The sequence below is a fragment of the Callionymus lyra genome, chromosome 10 (assembly GCF_982586985.1).
Source record: "Callionymus lyra chromosome 10, fCalLyr1.hap1.1, whole genome shotgun sequence".
Lineage (NCBI taxonomy): Eukaryota > Metazoa > Chordata > Actinopteri > Syngnathiformes > Callionymidae > Callionymus > Callionymus lyra.
This window is the reverse complement of record NC_141827.1, coordinates 21,868,348-21,885,505: the sequence shown is the minus strand read 5'-3', so window position 1 is coordinate 21,885,505 and position 17,158 is coordinate 21,868,348. Positions and strand designations below refer to the sequence as shown.

General features: G+C 38.3%; 1 protein-coding gene across 2 annotated transcripts in view; it reads left to right on the top strand.

Annotated features, from left to right (window-relative positions):
• Positions 1 to 2,942, top strand: part of asic1b (acid sensing ion channel subunit 1b) — a 199,569-nt gene extending 196,627 nt beyond the window's left edge. For both annotated transcript variants that reach the window (XM_087801464.1, XM_087801463.1), the window contains one exon: positions 545 to 2,942. In XM_087801464.1, the coding sequence (XP_087657590.1) occupies positions 545 to 640 (96 nt within the window). In that variant the 3' untranslated portion in view covers positions 641 to 2,942. The remainder of the gene's footprint in view (positions 1 to 544) is intronic.
• The last annotated feature ends 14,216 nt before the right edge of the window (positions 2,943 to 17,158 follow it).

Sequence of the window (17,158 nt, the reverse complement as noted above, 5' to 3'; positions counted from 1 at the left end):
TGAGACAAATGTATCAGTTACACTTATCTCTTCAAAAAAAATGGACTAAGAACAGAAAATTCCAAGACAAAAACGGTCATGCATTCACAGAATTAAAAATAATGGTATATTTTGGAGGATAATTGATCGTACAGAGGGCCAAATGATCATACAAATGTTAAGTTATTTTGATGGTCTCTTTGTAATTAATACTAATAATTAATTTTATGTATAAGATGCCTTTCACATCACACAAGGACACCATACAGACAGATTATAAACCAAATTGAAAAAGACAACTTTAAAACAGAAGTTTAGAAATCTATGAGAAATGCATACGTACATGAAACTACAAAAGATGGAAAGTGTTACAGTGAATAATTTACATTTAAAGAGTGGTGTGCATCAAGGCTTCATTCTTGAGCCACAATTATTTAACAGATGTGTTCCACAAATTACTTTTTTCTACTTGGAAGAATTATGTTGGTTAAAATCTTGTCTTATATCTTTTTTATAACGCTTTCTCCTCTTTTCATTTGATGTTTTTTTTTAACCTCCTTTTTAGGATCCTTGCGAGAACCTGCGTACTCCATCAACATATCCAGGCAACATGCTACCTCATCACCCAGCGCAGGGAAACTTTGAAGACTTCACTTGCTGAATGGACTAAAGCTTCGCGGTGGGTGTTGTGCAACCAAAGCAAACCATACTACAGGACTTTGTGACATCGTGCTGTGAGAACTAATTCAAATGCTAGAGGAGGCAACATTTTTAACAGAAATATGGAAGAAAAAAAAAAGGACTTTCACTCATGGTCAACTGGAGATTTCCTATTTCACACTGGAATTTGGGAAAACTGGCTAGAGGATATTATGTTGTCAACATGGACCTCTTCTTCAAAAGACTTTTGAAAAAATATCTATGTACAGGTATCTCAAGTTAGACATCAGAAAAGCCTTTATATTAAGCATCCTCTCATGATGGCTTCAGAAGACAAACTCTCTCCACCATCCATGTAGCAGCATCTGTTCATGTTGCAGTCCAACCCAGTTTGTTCAAGAATGTATCTCTGTTCACACTGAGTGTATTTCCAGGAACTCCGGTTGTGTTACTTGTGATGCATCATCGACGGGTTAAAATAGATTTGGTGGAACGATTCAGGTCTGATCATGAAAATGCATGCTTATACTTGTCAAGTGCACGTTTTTACATCCATTTTCTTATTTAGATTTTTTTATTATATATGATCTATATATGAACATTATTACCAGGTTTGCCTCAACAATATTCATTAAAGGGAAGAAAACACATGCGTGTGTGTGTGTGTGTGCGTGCGCTCGTGTGCACATGTGTGTGATTGACAATGTGTGTGTATGAGTGCACATTGTGAGGAACAATAAAAATGTGTCAGTGCCAGCTGGTTGATTAATTCATATCACAAAAACTTTTAATTTGCTTATTAATGTTCAAATAATGGAGGAAGCATTAGAGACATCCAGGATTACTACACAAGAGATACGGTCCCTACCCTATGTCCCAGGCCCTCCACCCAGTTCATCTCATTTAAAACCTTCCTGCTTAAAATAAGTATTTTTGAAAATAATGTTTCTAAAATGTGCTTTAAGTTAATATTGTGTAAATGTACCAGTTCCACCGGAACCCAGTGTGTTTCCTACATCTGCCCCTGTTTTCTTCTGCCTGCTTTTTTCACCTTTTTGTAGCATCCTAACCCCTCCCTCTGCCTCCTCACACACTCAACCACCACGAGAGACACTAGCTGACATAGCAGTTAGACCAGAAAACAAGTGTTGCAAGTGATTGAAAACATTTGCCGGCTGCCCATAAACGACAGAAACACACAATCCTAACTCAAAAATCCCAGTGAGGGATTTCTTTGTGTGTGTTCCAAAATGCAGAAGCCAGACTAAGAAGGAAATCATCTACAAATGTTAAACTTGCCTAAATAATCTCACAAAAGGTAAAAAAAAAACTAAAGATGAAATTTAATGATTTATTCATTCATAATATTATTTTATACCATGATAATATTGTTATCATTGTGTGTTTTTTACATAATAAGTGTGGTAACAATAGTCTCTTTAAATGTGAGGCTAGTATAATGATCTTTTCTCACATCTTTTTTATCATTGCAGACTTTCTTCTTTTTCCAATTTCAAGATTTAATATACTGCCAAACTCAGCAGAACACATTTTTGCCGATACCATATCCCTAAACTTAGCTAGTCCTTGTCTAACTTGTTGTTTTTTTTACATACACCCATACGTCATAACAGATATGATATATAACGTCATTTCCGTGAAGTTAAAGTTGACTAGTTGCCCCCCTATTACATTTTCATTTTATGAATTGTTATTTATTTTGTATGTTGAAAAAACAAGTGTCACTTTTCAAATCAAACTCTGTGCCGTAAAGTAGACGATTGTTCTGAGCTGGAATGTGTATTTACGAACACCTTAACAGCGGCGTGTGCTGAGAGAGAGTGTCCACGGCAGAACTTTGATTTAATAATGCAATATGTGTTTTTTATTTCATGTTCTGTTAATAGCCTTTGGGTCAAGACGTCTACCTTCACCTCCATTCTAATTCATTTGCTCTGATCTAGAGTTCAGGACGAGGTGAGAATGTGTTTCTATTGTGTTTCTTGGTGAGGAGTGCTCAGAGTTTTGTAAGCCTGTTTTCTGTATCTGTGTTCTCGTTGCAAACGTCTTATCAAAGCACAAAAACGCCGCCAGTATGTAGAGGTGATGTAACAGAAATATACTCTTCTTCTTGATATAATGTCATTATTATGAATATCGTGTTTATCTGACTGTTTTCTGGGACTTATCTTGTTTTCTATCGGTTAATATGAAACACACTCGATATTGCCTGATAATCCATCTCCCAGGTAAATACTGTTCTATTTAGTTATAAAAAAACATCAATAAAATGTATATATACATTTGAATATTGTTATTTTTTTGTAGTGTTATTCTTCGAAGTCGAATTGAGCCTCTTGAGATTTCTTTCCATTTGACTGAAGGTCTGTGACTATTGAGACTAGAATAGTAGATGATTTCCTTCTACTAGTGAAGGGTTAGTGAAGCCTCATGAAACAGCTAATGATGTATCATGACACTGTGTCTTAATTAAAAAAAAACAATAGATGGCACTCTCTCTGTTTTATACAATTTAGCTCTGATCTACCTATTCAATGGATCCTTTCAAATTAAAGACACTGTATCATGATACATCACCAGCTGTTTCATGAGACTCCATCAATCGACAATTGCCTTTTTGGTTATCTTGGCCAAAGCAACTGTAAGGATATGACAACTTCACTTTAATCGATCATCTAGATTTAACACACATTTTAACTAATCACTTTATTAACTGAAAATCTTTTATATATAATTCATATAAAATAATCATTGCCTCTCTTTAGAATCCACTTGCTCAGCTGTTCGTCTGGTCAGGTCAAGTCGACACTCGCACTGAGAGATATAAAACAATCTGTTGATGATGCCAGCTAGTCTGGCTCCAACAAGGACAAGGACAGACATCTGCGTAAGTCAAATGATAAACAGATTATTTCTAGACGACATCAATCTGCGGTAACTTTCCACAACCACCACATGGCACGGCCATCTTAGAAGACAAGTGTTTAGAGTTACCGACCAATAATTCAAGCTGTAATGACTAGCGGCGTTTACCTGAATATACATACAATAAAAGATCCATAACCTTTTCGTTAGAACTTTGCGCTTGGCACTCAAAGACGTCTCTGTCATAGATCCCATGTAAGTTGTTTCTCTGACTTTTGCATATTTCACTAAACGAGCATTTTCTCTTAAACTCATTCCTGTGTCTGCATCTTTCTTTACCACCACGTATCGAGACTGGGCAGGGGTCGGTTCATTGGAGTAAAACTCTAACACAACTAAGCTCCTCCTTAGATGACAGATCTCTGATTGCAGTAGTAAATAATTCTGAGAATCATGGACTTAGATTTGGAGATGCTCATCCTCATCGTTGTTGGGGATATTTCAAGCAAACCTTAAGTCCAACATAGATACCATAAGTTCAAAAATGTAGTTATGACATTTTATTTATATTATACTTGTTGGGATTCTATAACAGTTAAAGCAAAATAAAACAATATTTCTAAAATTGGACATGGTGTGTGTTTCCATGTAAAGTTTATTTTTTTTCAGTTGCCTCATAACCTTTTTGAATTATCATCTGGCAGCATATTAATTCACATCCCACTAGATACAGTTACATCTTTTTTTTTAGTATGCTAATAAAATCAGAGCTGATTTTCTATTAACACGTACCGTGCCATGTATTGGGTACTTGTGTTGGATTTCAATCGCTCAAAATTTAAACAGTGAAAGGTTAAAAAACGTTTTTGGCAAAATTTAGTGGTTTTTCAAAATTCAGGGGTTTTGAATTAACATTTATAGTGGACTATTTTTGAATTCCCAAGGGTAATGGAAACCTAACTCTTGAGAAGGAAGAATGAAGATAAGCTATATAAGGAACGACGTCTGGGAAATTTTAATATTTCTTGTGTTTGAATCAGATCATTACCAAGAGAAGCACTTGCCTTCTTTTACATATTTCTTATCACTGCAAGGGGATTAGTTTGCTCTGCAAATGACCAGATCCGAGAAAGTTTCCTTCCCCTGAAAAAAAAAAAAAAAAAGAACTCCATCAGCTGAACGACAAAAAGATAGATGAGTAATATCCCGCTTTGCCAAAACAAGTTATTAAGCTCCTCAGTCAGCCACTATCTGCCTATGCTGGTTCTTTTCTCCACTGTACACCGCGGCTGCCGACGACTGCTGATGCATGAATATTAGAGCCTCTTAAAACTTACCATGCCTGAAAATTCTATTTGCTGCACGCTTGGCTACAGAACACAGCTGGATTTCTATTCCAGGCGGACGGAATTGCAATCCCTATCTTGTGATTCCATTCCAAGTAGGAGACCGAAAATTTCCATTGTGATCTTATTAAAGTCCTTTTAGTAGAAAATTGGTATAACAACTCAGCTCGACAATCCCTTCGAGATATCATTATCATCGTCACATTATTTCCACCGCTATGTTAAATACAGCATTTTTAAGTTCCTGTATAATTGTATAAAGGTATAATGATGGTAAACACGCATCCAGACTAGATGATAATTTAATACAAGTAACAGCATCTTAAACAATCTTTCTAACACACAATAAATGAATAAATCGTTCATTCCTGCAAGGTTACTTTTCTTCAAGGTGACAAAAATCGATTCTGCCTCTCATCACATCAATTCCAATTGCTTGAGGTTTCGGCCCTGCAACCATAACCAGAAGACTTTTTTCCTGGAGTCACAGGAAAACACTACTGGATGTAAGTCCGAACTTTACGATCAGAGCTGCAACAGTATTTAAGGATTATTAGTTTTCTTCAAGGTTTTTTTTTTTTTTCATCGTCTGCGATGTAATGGTCTATCCGACTTTTCATTCACCTCTAACAGCACAATACCAATTCCCCTGACCATCTCTTTTAATAATGGACCTGTAGGGAAACCAATAAAAAAGAACTGGAGTCTTAACCAATTATTCCTCGCTGCTGCCTTCTAGCCTGCCTTGAAAATATATCACTTTGGCTATGATGCTATTGATAATCTACTAACTCTAGATGGGAATTCAAAGATGTTTAGCAAGTTCAAAATCAAATAAAATCTATGCTCATGGTTATGTTGTGGCCAGTGTTTAAGATAAGATTAGGAGAACATGGATGTCAACAATTATACAAAGACTTCAAATAAGAGTAAAACTGATGTTAAAGAAAGGGAATTTAATGGTAGTTTTTGATAAAGGAAAGAACAAGCAGATAATTACGATAGCTAGAGCCTCCCGGAATGAAAGGACAATCTCACAATTAGACTCATTCTTCCTGTTATAGACAGTTTGGTAGATGAGTTTTGTTCAGCCCACATCCACAAATGATAAAAGAATTTGGCTCTTTGTGTGATTGAGTTTGACACCCATGCTTTTGTGGTCGTGCTACACGGCATTCAAGGTGCTTATGCAACCATTGAATATTTAAGATTTGTATTTATTTATACTTAACAACAAGCATCACTTCTTCCAATGAAAAGTTACACACTATAAAAGTACTTTTTTTTTTTTTTAGAATCCCTTATTAGTCCCACGAGGGGAAATTCAACCATTCACACATACTGATGTGAGTAGGCTGCACACTTGCGCCAAGTTCACCATCAGGAGCAATCAGGGTGAAGTGTCTTGCTCAGGGACACAACGACACAAGCTTGTCTGGAGCTGGGATTGAACCAGCAACCTTTTGGACTGCAGGCAACCACTCTACCATCTGAGCTATGTCGCCCCCTTAAAGGGCAACTAATGTGCAAACCCTACTCTTCTGACTTACTCACATGTTTCAAATCTTGAAATCTTCCTCTTCAAGATGCAAGAAGTCTTATCATGATCATGTTTTGAAGTTGGTACACTGTATAGTTCTCCTGTCTGAAATCTTGGCGAATGAGAGGTTACGAGAGCAGAGTCCATTATGACATAATATTGGTTTCACTCCTCCTCCAGCCAGCTGTAATCACGCCCACATTGTTTATACAATGAGTCGCTTGGAGACTTCCGGGATTGACGACCCACTGTGACAAACCTTGATGATTGACCAATCACAGCAGAGTAGGCGTGGTCATGGTAAACAAGATGTTACTGAGAGAAAAAACCAAGTGCTTTTTGTGGGACACACTTAAATCAATACATTAGTTGGCCTTTAACATAATGGAACACGAATATGGTGTTTTGCTTTTTCTTTTTCTTCTAGAGGAGTGTGCTGACCCCAAAACAAGTTGGAAAAAAACATGTTAAAATGTTTCCTAGTGCTGCTATAAGAGTTTTTTTGTCATCTTAGTGTCTCAATCAAGCTCTTTTAAGCATGTGATGTTCAACAGTATAATTTGCTGTACTGTCTACAAAAATACAAAAGACAAACGTGACAAAAACTTACTTTAGTGGGAATCTTCACATCAACATGTAGATCTTTTTCACCAATAAAAATGGAGATTTCTTCATAATAAAAGTATTTAAGGGGTGACATTGATACACTGATACAATTGCTTAATATCCCACTAATAGAAAGAGTCTGCCTCTGGAGAAGATACAAGTGAGAACAGCATTATAATATTGATAAGAACATTTTTAATAATCTGAAAGCAAATACATCGCAGGGATTCAATTTCCAGCAACTAAAAAGCATATTGCTGGAGGTGCTGTGTTGGTGGAAGATTTGATACGTTAATACGCTCTTATCAAATCACATCAGAATTGTTACTGCATCATCCCAACTAAATCTTTTCATAAACCCACTTCGCTTCGTTAATTCATTATTTGAAGAAAAGTCTTCAGAGTCTCATTCAGTTTATTAGCTAAATTAAAGAAGTCTCTTTTTCCTCTTAGCAGATGCATTTCACCCCAGGGGTCCAGAGGAGCGGAACCTTTTTTTTCTTCCATTATTTTTGAGGAATTCTTGGAAATGTTGTTTTTCCATGAATTTCATCATGTAGCTGAGGGAATATGACTTTAAAAATACCTCCACATCCGTACTATATAGGAGCAATTCGCTCCCAGATGGTTTGATTATTTCTCATACAATAGCTGCCAAGAGGAGTCTTTCTGTCTTATTGTCTGCATCTGAGTGACAGTGCAAGACTTCCACACGTTTGTAGATGAGTCAAAGGCAAAGAAGAGACGTGTCTGCCAATCCTGTGGAAGAATTCCAAAGCGTCATGAAAAGACCACATAGGTGTGGGTGGATGTTTGTTGGCATGATCACTCAAAACTGCTGAGCTGGCTCCAGTCGTCCCCAGGATCTTCAACAGCTCCCTGGAGAAGTGTGAAGTCCCCCTCCATCTTCAAGCTCTCCACCATCATCCCGGTTTTCACAAAACCCTCCATCACTGGACTTAATGACTACAGACCGGTGGCCCTGACGTCTGTGGTCAAGAAGTCCTTCGAGAGACTGGTGTTGAATCATCTGAGGTTCCGCAGCAGGACCCCTGCTGGATGAGGCAGTCAACCTCGCAGCGAGCAGGTGAGACTGGGAGAGGTCTCCCCCACCACTCTGACGATCAGCACTGGCGCCCCCCAGGGATGCGTCCTGTCTCCACTGCTCTTATCCCTTTACACCAACAACTGCACCACTGAACACCCTGCTGTCAAACTCCTGAAGTTTGCAGATGACCCAACAATCATCGGCCTGATCCAGGACGGCGACGACGACGTCTGCACATCGTCTTGAGGTCGAGCGGCTGGTTCGTTGGTGCAGCAGGAACAACCTGGAGCTCAACACGCTAAAGACCGTGGAGATGACTGTGGACTTCTAGTGGAACCCCTCACCCCTATGCCCCCTCACCATCAACAGCAGCCCCGTGGCAGCCGTTGACTCCTTCAAATTCCTGGGAACAACAATCTCCTGGGACATGAAGTGGGAGGCTAACATCTCCTGCATCCTGAAGAAGGCCCAGCAGATGATGTACTTCCTGCGTCAGCTGAGGAGACACTGGCTGTCGAAGCATCTGTTGCTCAACTTTTTTAGTGCAGTCTTCCAGTCTGTGCCATCCTCCTCCATCACTGTGCGGTTCGCAGCGGCCACACAGCAGGACAAAAAAAACTGAAACTCTGGTTATTGTGCCTGATGATAAGGTTCCAGGGTTGAGTCAATACTTGGGTGACTTAGGTCAGTCTGTCAAACTGAGGCTGAGAAACCTGGGTGTTGTATTTGACAAAGACATGTCTCTAGTTCAACACTGCAGAAAACTGACCAGAAACTGTTTTCTTCAAGAACAATTTCTAAACCTTGGAAATTTATGTCACCACAGGATCTGGAGCTTCTAAACCATTTCCCAGATCATTAAATCTCTTCATTGGCTGCCAGTTTATTTCAGGATTAATTAAAAAATTCTGCTTCTTACTTTCAGAGCTATTCGTGGTCAGACTCCTCCTTACATCAGTGATCTGATCCAGCCTTACACCACAGCTCGGGCTCTTAGGTCTGTGGATCAGAATCTGCTGATGGTTCCGTGCACATGCTTCCAGGCTTCTCTAGCTCTGCCTGAATCAGCCCTTTTTTTCTTTTCTTAAGCTGCTATAGGCTTAGATTGCTTGAGGAGTTTTAGACACCGAGCTCTGTATATCCTTCTTTTTCTGCAATACATTCATCACCTGTGCAGTTTAAACCCACACTTTTCATTTCTCTCCCGGAGCCCCAGGGCTCCACCTCCAAAGAAGCTGCTGATCCAGGATCTCCACCACGTCATCAGATCCAGACTTCTCTCCAGCACCTCAAGGGACTCTTCTATACTCTCCTCTTTACCTCACTGTATCCTCCCTCATTCTTCTCTCATTCTTCTCTCCATCCATATATATATATACAGTATATATATATATATATATATATATATATATATATATATATATGTTATTAAACCAATCCTGGAATGTCCACAAAATTCCATGTATGTGTACTGGCGAATAAAGCTGCTCTTGAATCACACAAACTCAGCATCTTCTTTCCTGTGAAACCTGAAGTTCTGAGGACAAACTTGAGTCGACTATGAATTGCTGCTTTAAATAACAAACATTTTCTTAGAATAAACATGCATTTTAAATCGGTATCTAGATCCATCAATCCATCTTTGTCTTGATACAAAGTAAAATCTCCTTCTCATAATTCCTAATTATTATCATCAATATAAGTAATTTATTTAATTAAATGTTTATTTACAGTCTTAAAAATAAATAAAGTAACTCTCCTTTAATCTGCTTATTTTATCCGCTTTTAACAATTAATGTTCTTTTCACTGTCAATTAAAGAGCCAGTTCCTATGGTCCAGTTTTTTTTTATGGAACAGTTTTAAAGGTCTGGCGGATTAAAACAGCAAAACTAAAATGAGTTGCTATAAAACAAAAATAATATTGGTGCAGAAAAAAACATCTCACTATAATGATGAAGTCCTGGGCTTGCTATTTCTGCAAAGAAAAGTTGATACATAGTCTTTGTTTTTTACTAATTTTCGCTATTTTTCGGGATTCTTTTCATAGAAACATATCATGTAACCAAAAACAGTAAAGATGAACAGGCTTGGCAACTTGAAAAAATTAATAAAACACCCATTCGTCTCAAATTCTATCACTGGGTGGATGATGTTTCATGAAACACCTGATGAGGCTTCATGATACAGTGTCAGCATTTGGTTTATAATCTTATTCAAAGAAACCTCATACTTAGAATGCCACCTCAGAGCGACCCTGTATCATTTAAGCTTATCAAAAGTTTCATGAAACCTCATCAACCCATCTCCAATTGTACAGAAATGATATCAATAAAGTTTGACAATCTATATGTGAGATTAAGAGTTGTTTAAAAAAGCAGTTGTAACTTTGAACATCTGTTTCTCTGGCCAAAAGTACAGCTCACACTTTCATGAATAAATCTTTTAACTTAATTATTCTACCCACAAAGACAAACAGAAATATCAACGATACAATCAAGAATTTGTAACATCTTCTTCATATAAGATGGTTAAATCAATATTTGAGTCGAGTGCTGATAAAATATTCAGGCGACCGCTCCTTCTTCGCTTCCAACTTGTTGTCCGACACATCGACAGTCCGCCAGCGCCATCAGGGACAAAACGATTCTGTAATGGAATGTGCAGAAATCTATTGTTCCTGTTTATATAGCTTAAGCATCCTGAGCTCATCACCTCAGGATGTGAGCCTTACCCAGGAATAGAACTTGCTTTCCCTTCATCAATCTTCATTGGAAAAGTTCAAAAATGTGAACTCACTGAAAGCTTACTGTGTGGGAACTCTCAGGCTCCTGGATAACCTCGACAGATGGTTGGTGAGGCGCCAGTTAGAGAAGAATTTGCAAATTATCTTTTCGCTAATTGTTTGATTTATCCTAACAGATGGATCCTGAGACCTCCCAGGTACATTTACTCCCACTCCTCATCTGTCTTCTCACAGACAATCAGAGAGTCGCTGTGGATTCAACTTGAATCCTGATTGTACAGGAGTTTTTTTTTTAAAAGGTTTTGTAACATGACATGCAGGTTAACAGGAGATGATTAAGCAACGATCTGGCAAGTGTTAGATATTACTTGTAAAGTAATCATCTATTTTTTGTTATTCCCTTTGCCAAGGATTGTCTACGTTGTGTGTTGTTTCTCTTACATTCACACATGCCTGAGACGCGCCACTGGAAATGTGTTTTTTTATGCGTTTGAGTTCTAGTCTCGGCTATTCACTAGTTGCAACTAAAGAAATCTTTATAGATCATATCTTTCCTTTGGATTCTTATCCTTTAAGTAACGCATCCCACTGAGCCTTAGACGTCTATTAGACATCTTGTCTAAGCTTAAAATTTGCCCGTCTATAATCAGTCTATATTTTAGATTAAATCAAGACAATATAACTTATATAAATGTTAAATTAAAAAAAAAAATAGAATAAGTTAGTATAGTATATGGTGGGCAAATGTAAATCAAGTGTAACAGTCATTTATCAATTAAAATTGTAGTTCAGATTTAGACTCCATGTAGATGTCTAAATCAAAACCTCATATCAACATCTCTTTTCAAACCATATCTAGACGATTTAAGTAATTTTTTTGTGTTGACCCAAAAAATAACTGTAAGTTGCACATCTGGGGCCTCATGTACTCTAAGGGGTTTTACGCACAAAAAACATACTGAGCCACCTATAATGTCAAAGTCCATATGTATCAATACTGAAAAGAGCGGTAAAAAGTTTGTAATTCCTGCAATGTCTATAGGTCGCGTACACCCGGATCAGCCGGTTCAACCATTTGGCTGCACTCAGTGGCCATGTTGAGAAGTGTTTATAAGAAACACATTAACTGTCAACCTTCATCATTAATTAAAACTCCCACGTGTCTGCAATTATACGAGTTTAGAGAAGTTTAACAAAAAAAAGTACATAAAAAATGACTGGATTAGAATTGTTGGAGGACAACATTAACCAATTCATTAGCAGAGAAAACATTTTTAGAGACAGTAAGGACTTGTTGGCAAATGTTGACACATGGCTTCTCAGTCGCTTCAGGTTCTCGAGAGCCATTCTTTTAGAGATATGGGAAGAGCAGGGACCGGCTTTGGAGAGGTCACAGCGAGGAGCTGTTCGTTGCCGGTGCCAGTTCGATTACTGACCACACTCGGTTTCCTGGCAACCGGGGCGTTACAGAGGGAGCTGGCTGACCGATCTGGACTGTGCCAGTCGACCCTCAGTCGAGCCACGCCAGTCGTGTGGGGAGCAAATCATCAGCATTTCAGACAGGTACGTCAGATTCCCATTCGATCCAGCTGAACAGGCCAACATTGAAGCACAAATTTGCAGCGATTTCCTGATGTGATCAGAGCTGTCGACTGCACACACATTGTTATAAAAGCGCCATCACATAATGGGTATGTTTATGTGAACCGTTAAAGTTTCCACTCGATTAATGTGCACTTGTGCGACTTACCAATACTGTGGCGAGGTGGTCTGGTTCAACGCATGATTCATACATTCTTCGTAACAGCATGGTTGGGAACAGACGACAAACTGGTACTATGTGTGATGGTTGGCTTCTGGGTGAGTTTATAAAAACGATTCGAAAATGCACTTACAAATGTAACATTCCAAACTCACTGATTGGCCTTTTAAGTTAATTTAGATTTATTTTTTGCAATAAGTGTGTCGATTCAAATAGGTAGAGAATAAAAGTATCCAGTCGTTGCATGACAGGCGGCTGCAGATACCAACTTAACAGCTGGCTGATGACGCCGCTTAGAAGCACTCAGACTGACCAAGAGCGGAGATATAATGACCTTCACTTTTGGACATCGGTCGGCTCAAGGGACGGTGGCGCTGCTTGGACAGGACAGGGTGGGTATTGTTATACAGCCCTGAGAGAGCAGTGTCGCCAATTATAGAAGACACTGTCTCTTCAAAAGCGGTGGCCGCTTTGTCAGGACTGCCATCCTCCACTTTACCTCTCTCTCTATGTCCGACCACTTTTCTTTTTACTTTGGCCGATTTGCGTTGCTCCGATCCAACGGCAATGACCGCAACGCACACCGACTTCCACTCAGATCTTTTTCTTTTCGAAACTGATCCCGGAGGACAACGTGCCAAAAAGTTTTCGGTGAAGTTACGTTTCTTGCTTCTCCCCATTTTCGTTCTGAATCACATAGGAAGGATTCGGCTGGTGCAGGCCTCATTTAAATATGATTTGCATATGTAAAAGAGGGCGTGGAAAGGGGCGAACAATTCTACGTTGATTGGGATGTACGAAGGGAAAGTTCCTACATTTGTGTCGCGCACAGATTCATACATTCGGATTTATTTTTGCTGCGCCATCTTCTTGATTTCAGTTTCCGGACATATATAGTAGAAGATCTACGAAGTTCTTGGTACATATGGAACCTGGTGTCTAAATATTGTACTTTAAATATAATTTAAATGGCCTTTTATCAATATACAGTAATGTTTCTTTTTAGCCTTGATTTGGTTTAATCAACGTCTCGATTAAGACCAGGTTTAGACTTTGCACTTACTTTTATACATACGATCGTGCTAACTGTGTTATATAAAAATAACTAGAATCTAGATCCAAATAATCATGTTGACATGTACTTTCACTACTCTATGAGCATCATCATTAGGAGGAAGCAACACGCTGAGAGTTCGTGAGGGTTCTGCCTGAAAGCGAGTTTGAAAACAGTGACTTATTGAGAGTGTTGATTCTGGGAGGTCTTTTATGCTTAACCTAGCACCAATTACACAATTTCAGGACACAGAGAAGTGTGTGAGTTGTTAAAATGTTATGCCTTCGGTTGACGCTCAAAAAACAATGTAATGCTAGCAGCTTCCAATTAAAACACATGCTTTTGGCACAAACATAATGTTATATGCGTTGCATGAACGTAGGGGTCCACAGGGGTGGTTATGCAGCTTCTTTTAATTTATTTTTAATGTAAATCACTTGCTGTTGCATGAAATGCATGTGAGGTGAGATGCTAATGAATAAAGTATAAGTTTAATGTCGATACATGGTCTTCTAGAATACATTTACGGCCATTTAATGACAAAGTAACATACTTTATTTAGTAGTGGTTATTACTTACGCAGGGAGAAGGAAAGTAAGTAAATATAATCTTTTTGATAGTTTATGATTCCATGAGAACGTATGAGAATGTTTGAAAATCAATTATTCAGTTTACAGTTCATTTTAACATATGTATTTATATACAGTGATAAAATGAGGGTGGTTGTGTTTCTTAAACCTATTTAAAAGATATTTAAAACAAAAACACAATGTAAATATGTCCTCATTACATCCTGGCAGTACATCAAGGCAAGAGTCACTGGTCCACTTTTTAAATAAACATTAATTCCATTTTAGTGTAGGTTTGTTGTCATGTCTAAGTTCGATGTCTATAAATACGCTACATTAACGGTTACTTTTAAGTTAAGACAGCAACCCAGAACCCTTCAAAACCTTCTTAAACCCTGCGGGTCAAGGTGACCCGCTGGACCCTTAAACGAATGTGTTTGTGGTATCCCTTGTGTTGCCCCTGGATCAAGTCTTTTCTAAATTGAAATCCAGAATACCAACGAAATCAATTTATGTATTTTCCTCTTAATCAACACATCCTCAAAATGTCATTGTAATTTGTTCAGATTGTTTTTTGCAAACAGACAAACTAACACAGCTGAAAGTTGAAGTGTGTGAAGTAGCAAAAGGAAGTGCCTTTTGCTTTCTTCCTACAATATTCAGTAACTGCAGCATAAGTGGTTTTTAGCATGCATCATGACACTTTAGATTATCAACATCATTTCCTCTAATTAACGTTATAAATATTTTTAAAGACATCACGTTCACTGCTGGAGTCTCACTCGAAGATAATTGCCACGTGGGAACACTACGTGCTAACATGCTAAATTGGAAGCAGATTAAATTTTAAACCTGCGAAAGACCCATTAACGTGAGCGATGTGAATGTGTTCACAGGGTGACGCTTTGACTGCACCTGTCGTGAAGCTGTTAAATCACGGATCATTATGCACTTATCCTCCGAACAGTTCTTTATTTACAAGAAGCGGGTCCTCCGCGATGTTCGTCGTCGCTGTTTTGTCGCGTCCAATTACCCGGCGAGTCGACTGAAGAGCGAGAGAGAAAGTGTACAGTTTTTAAAAGAAAAACGGAGGCTTTTGGTTTGCACGACCATTTTTTTGGGGGGGAGATGAGCTGTTGGCATAAATCTATAGCGTCACATCTCTTGCAATTAGAGTTCTCAGGCGTTAGTCATTGATAAGGCCGAGGCTAAGCTCCTGTGAGCTTCACTTTACATTCTGCTCATTAAGAGGATTAATATAGTGTAGCTCAGTCAACGTTCACAGCCACTGAAGATGCTGCATTAGATTTCAAGCGTGGCGTCTTCCTTTCATCCGCGCCGAGGATGAGCATTCCTCGGCTTTTATTCGTCCTGTCACTGAAAGCGATGAACGATCAGCTGCGATCTTAGACAAGCGAGATCTGATGTGAATCTCTTTGAAAGTTGAAGCCAAGTTAAATCCAATCAGGACGGAGAGTTTTTGTTTCGTGCAGACCTTGTTTTGAAGCCGATCGGGGCAATTTGAGTTCATACTTCTCTCTCTCGCTGAGCCTATTATCAGCGCAAATTTAATTTGGTGTCACTGCATTGGAATGGTTGGAGCTTTAATACGACAGTGGTCCCTCGCTTATTGCAGGGGAAACGTTCTAAAAATAACCCGCAATAGACGAAATCAGCAAGTAATCAGCTTTATTTCTCACAATTATTATACATGTTTTAAGGCCACACACTTTTATACAAGCATTAACATTTTCTCACAGTTCTCTCTTATTTAAACACTCTTTGTAGATTTATTAAAAATAAATAAAAACAATATTAGTAAATAAACACCTGTTTTCAAGCCCAAACTTTTTTACAAATTTAATTTTAATAATCAATCTACGAGGTTTGACACATAAGAATTTATTACCAGTGACTCACGCGTATTTCACAGTTATTCTGTGCCTCTTTGTCCTGGCACTGTAACTCTGGCTAGCCAGCCGCATTCTGAACTCCCATAGCTTATCAGGACGCAGAACACATTGCGCGTTCATGCTATACAATGTAAAAAAAAAGCATGCAAAATTACACTAAAAAAATCTGTGAAACAGCGAGGCGGCTATAGATGAACCACGTTATAGCGAGGGGCCACTTTAAAAAAATGTTCTCTTTAAGTGCAACTAATGTGAAAACCAAACTCTCCTGACTCACTCACATGTTTCAAATGTTGAAGTCTTTTCCAAGATGCAGTAAGTCCCTCATCATAAGGTTATGAGAGCGGAGGCCATTATGACTCAATCATTTTCAATCAGTGAACAAAGCCCTGCTTCTTTAGAAACATTATTTTTGTGCTGGAGAATTTCGGGATTGACGACGTGCGGTGACAAACCTTGATGAAACCATTACCAATCACAGCAGAGTGGGCGTGCTTATGATTAACACGATTTTATCTTAACTGTTTCCAGTGGGTGGGGCTTCAGCCCATTTTCTAATGTAAATATCTTCATTAAGACATTTTTTTTACAAACATACAAATATGGATGTGTAGTGATGGTTTGATGAAGCTTTATGAAGCAGTGTCATTATTTTTAGAGACCACTAGATGGCGCTCTCTGCACTATTTTCCTTTCTCTGTTCTAATAAAACTTCAACTCATTTTTAAACTGAGGGCGCCACCTACTGACCTCTGAACAACATGACACTGTTTCATGAAGCTTCATCACACCATCACTACTGATGAGTTCAATAGAGGTCCAAGATCAATATAAGATACACTTAAATCAACATCTTCAAAAGTATAGACTCTTTTTATTGACATGTGATCAAATTCCGGGAACATTTTTGGCAAAAATGAATGAAAAATATGTTTTTTTAGACAAACATCTAACTAGCTCTACTTATTCACATTTTATATTTCCAATTCAAACTTTTTTTTTCCTATCAATTTCTAATTTTCGTTTCATTTCATATATACAATATAATGAT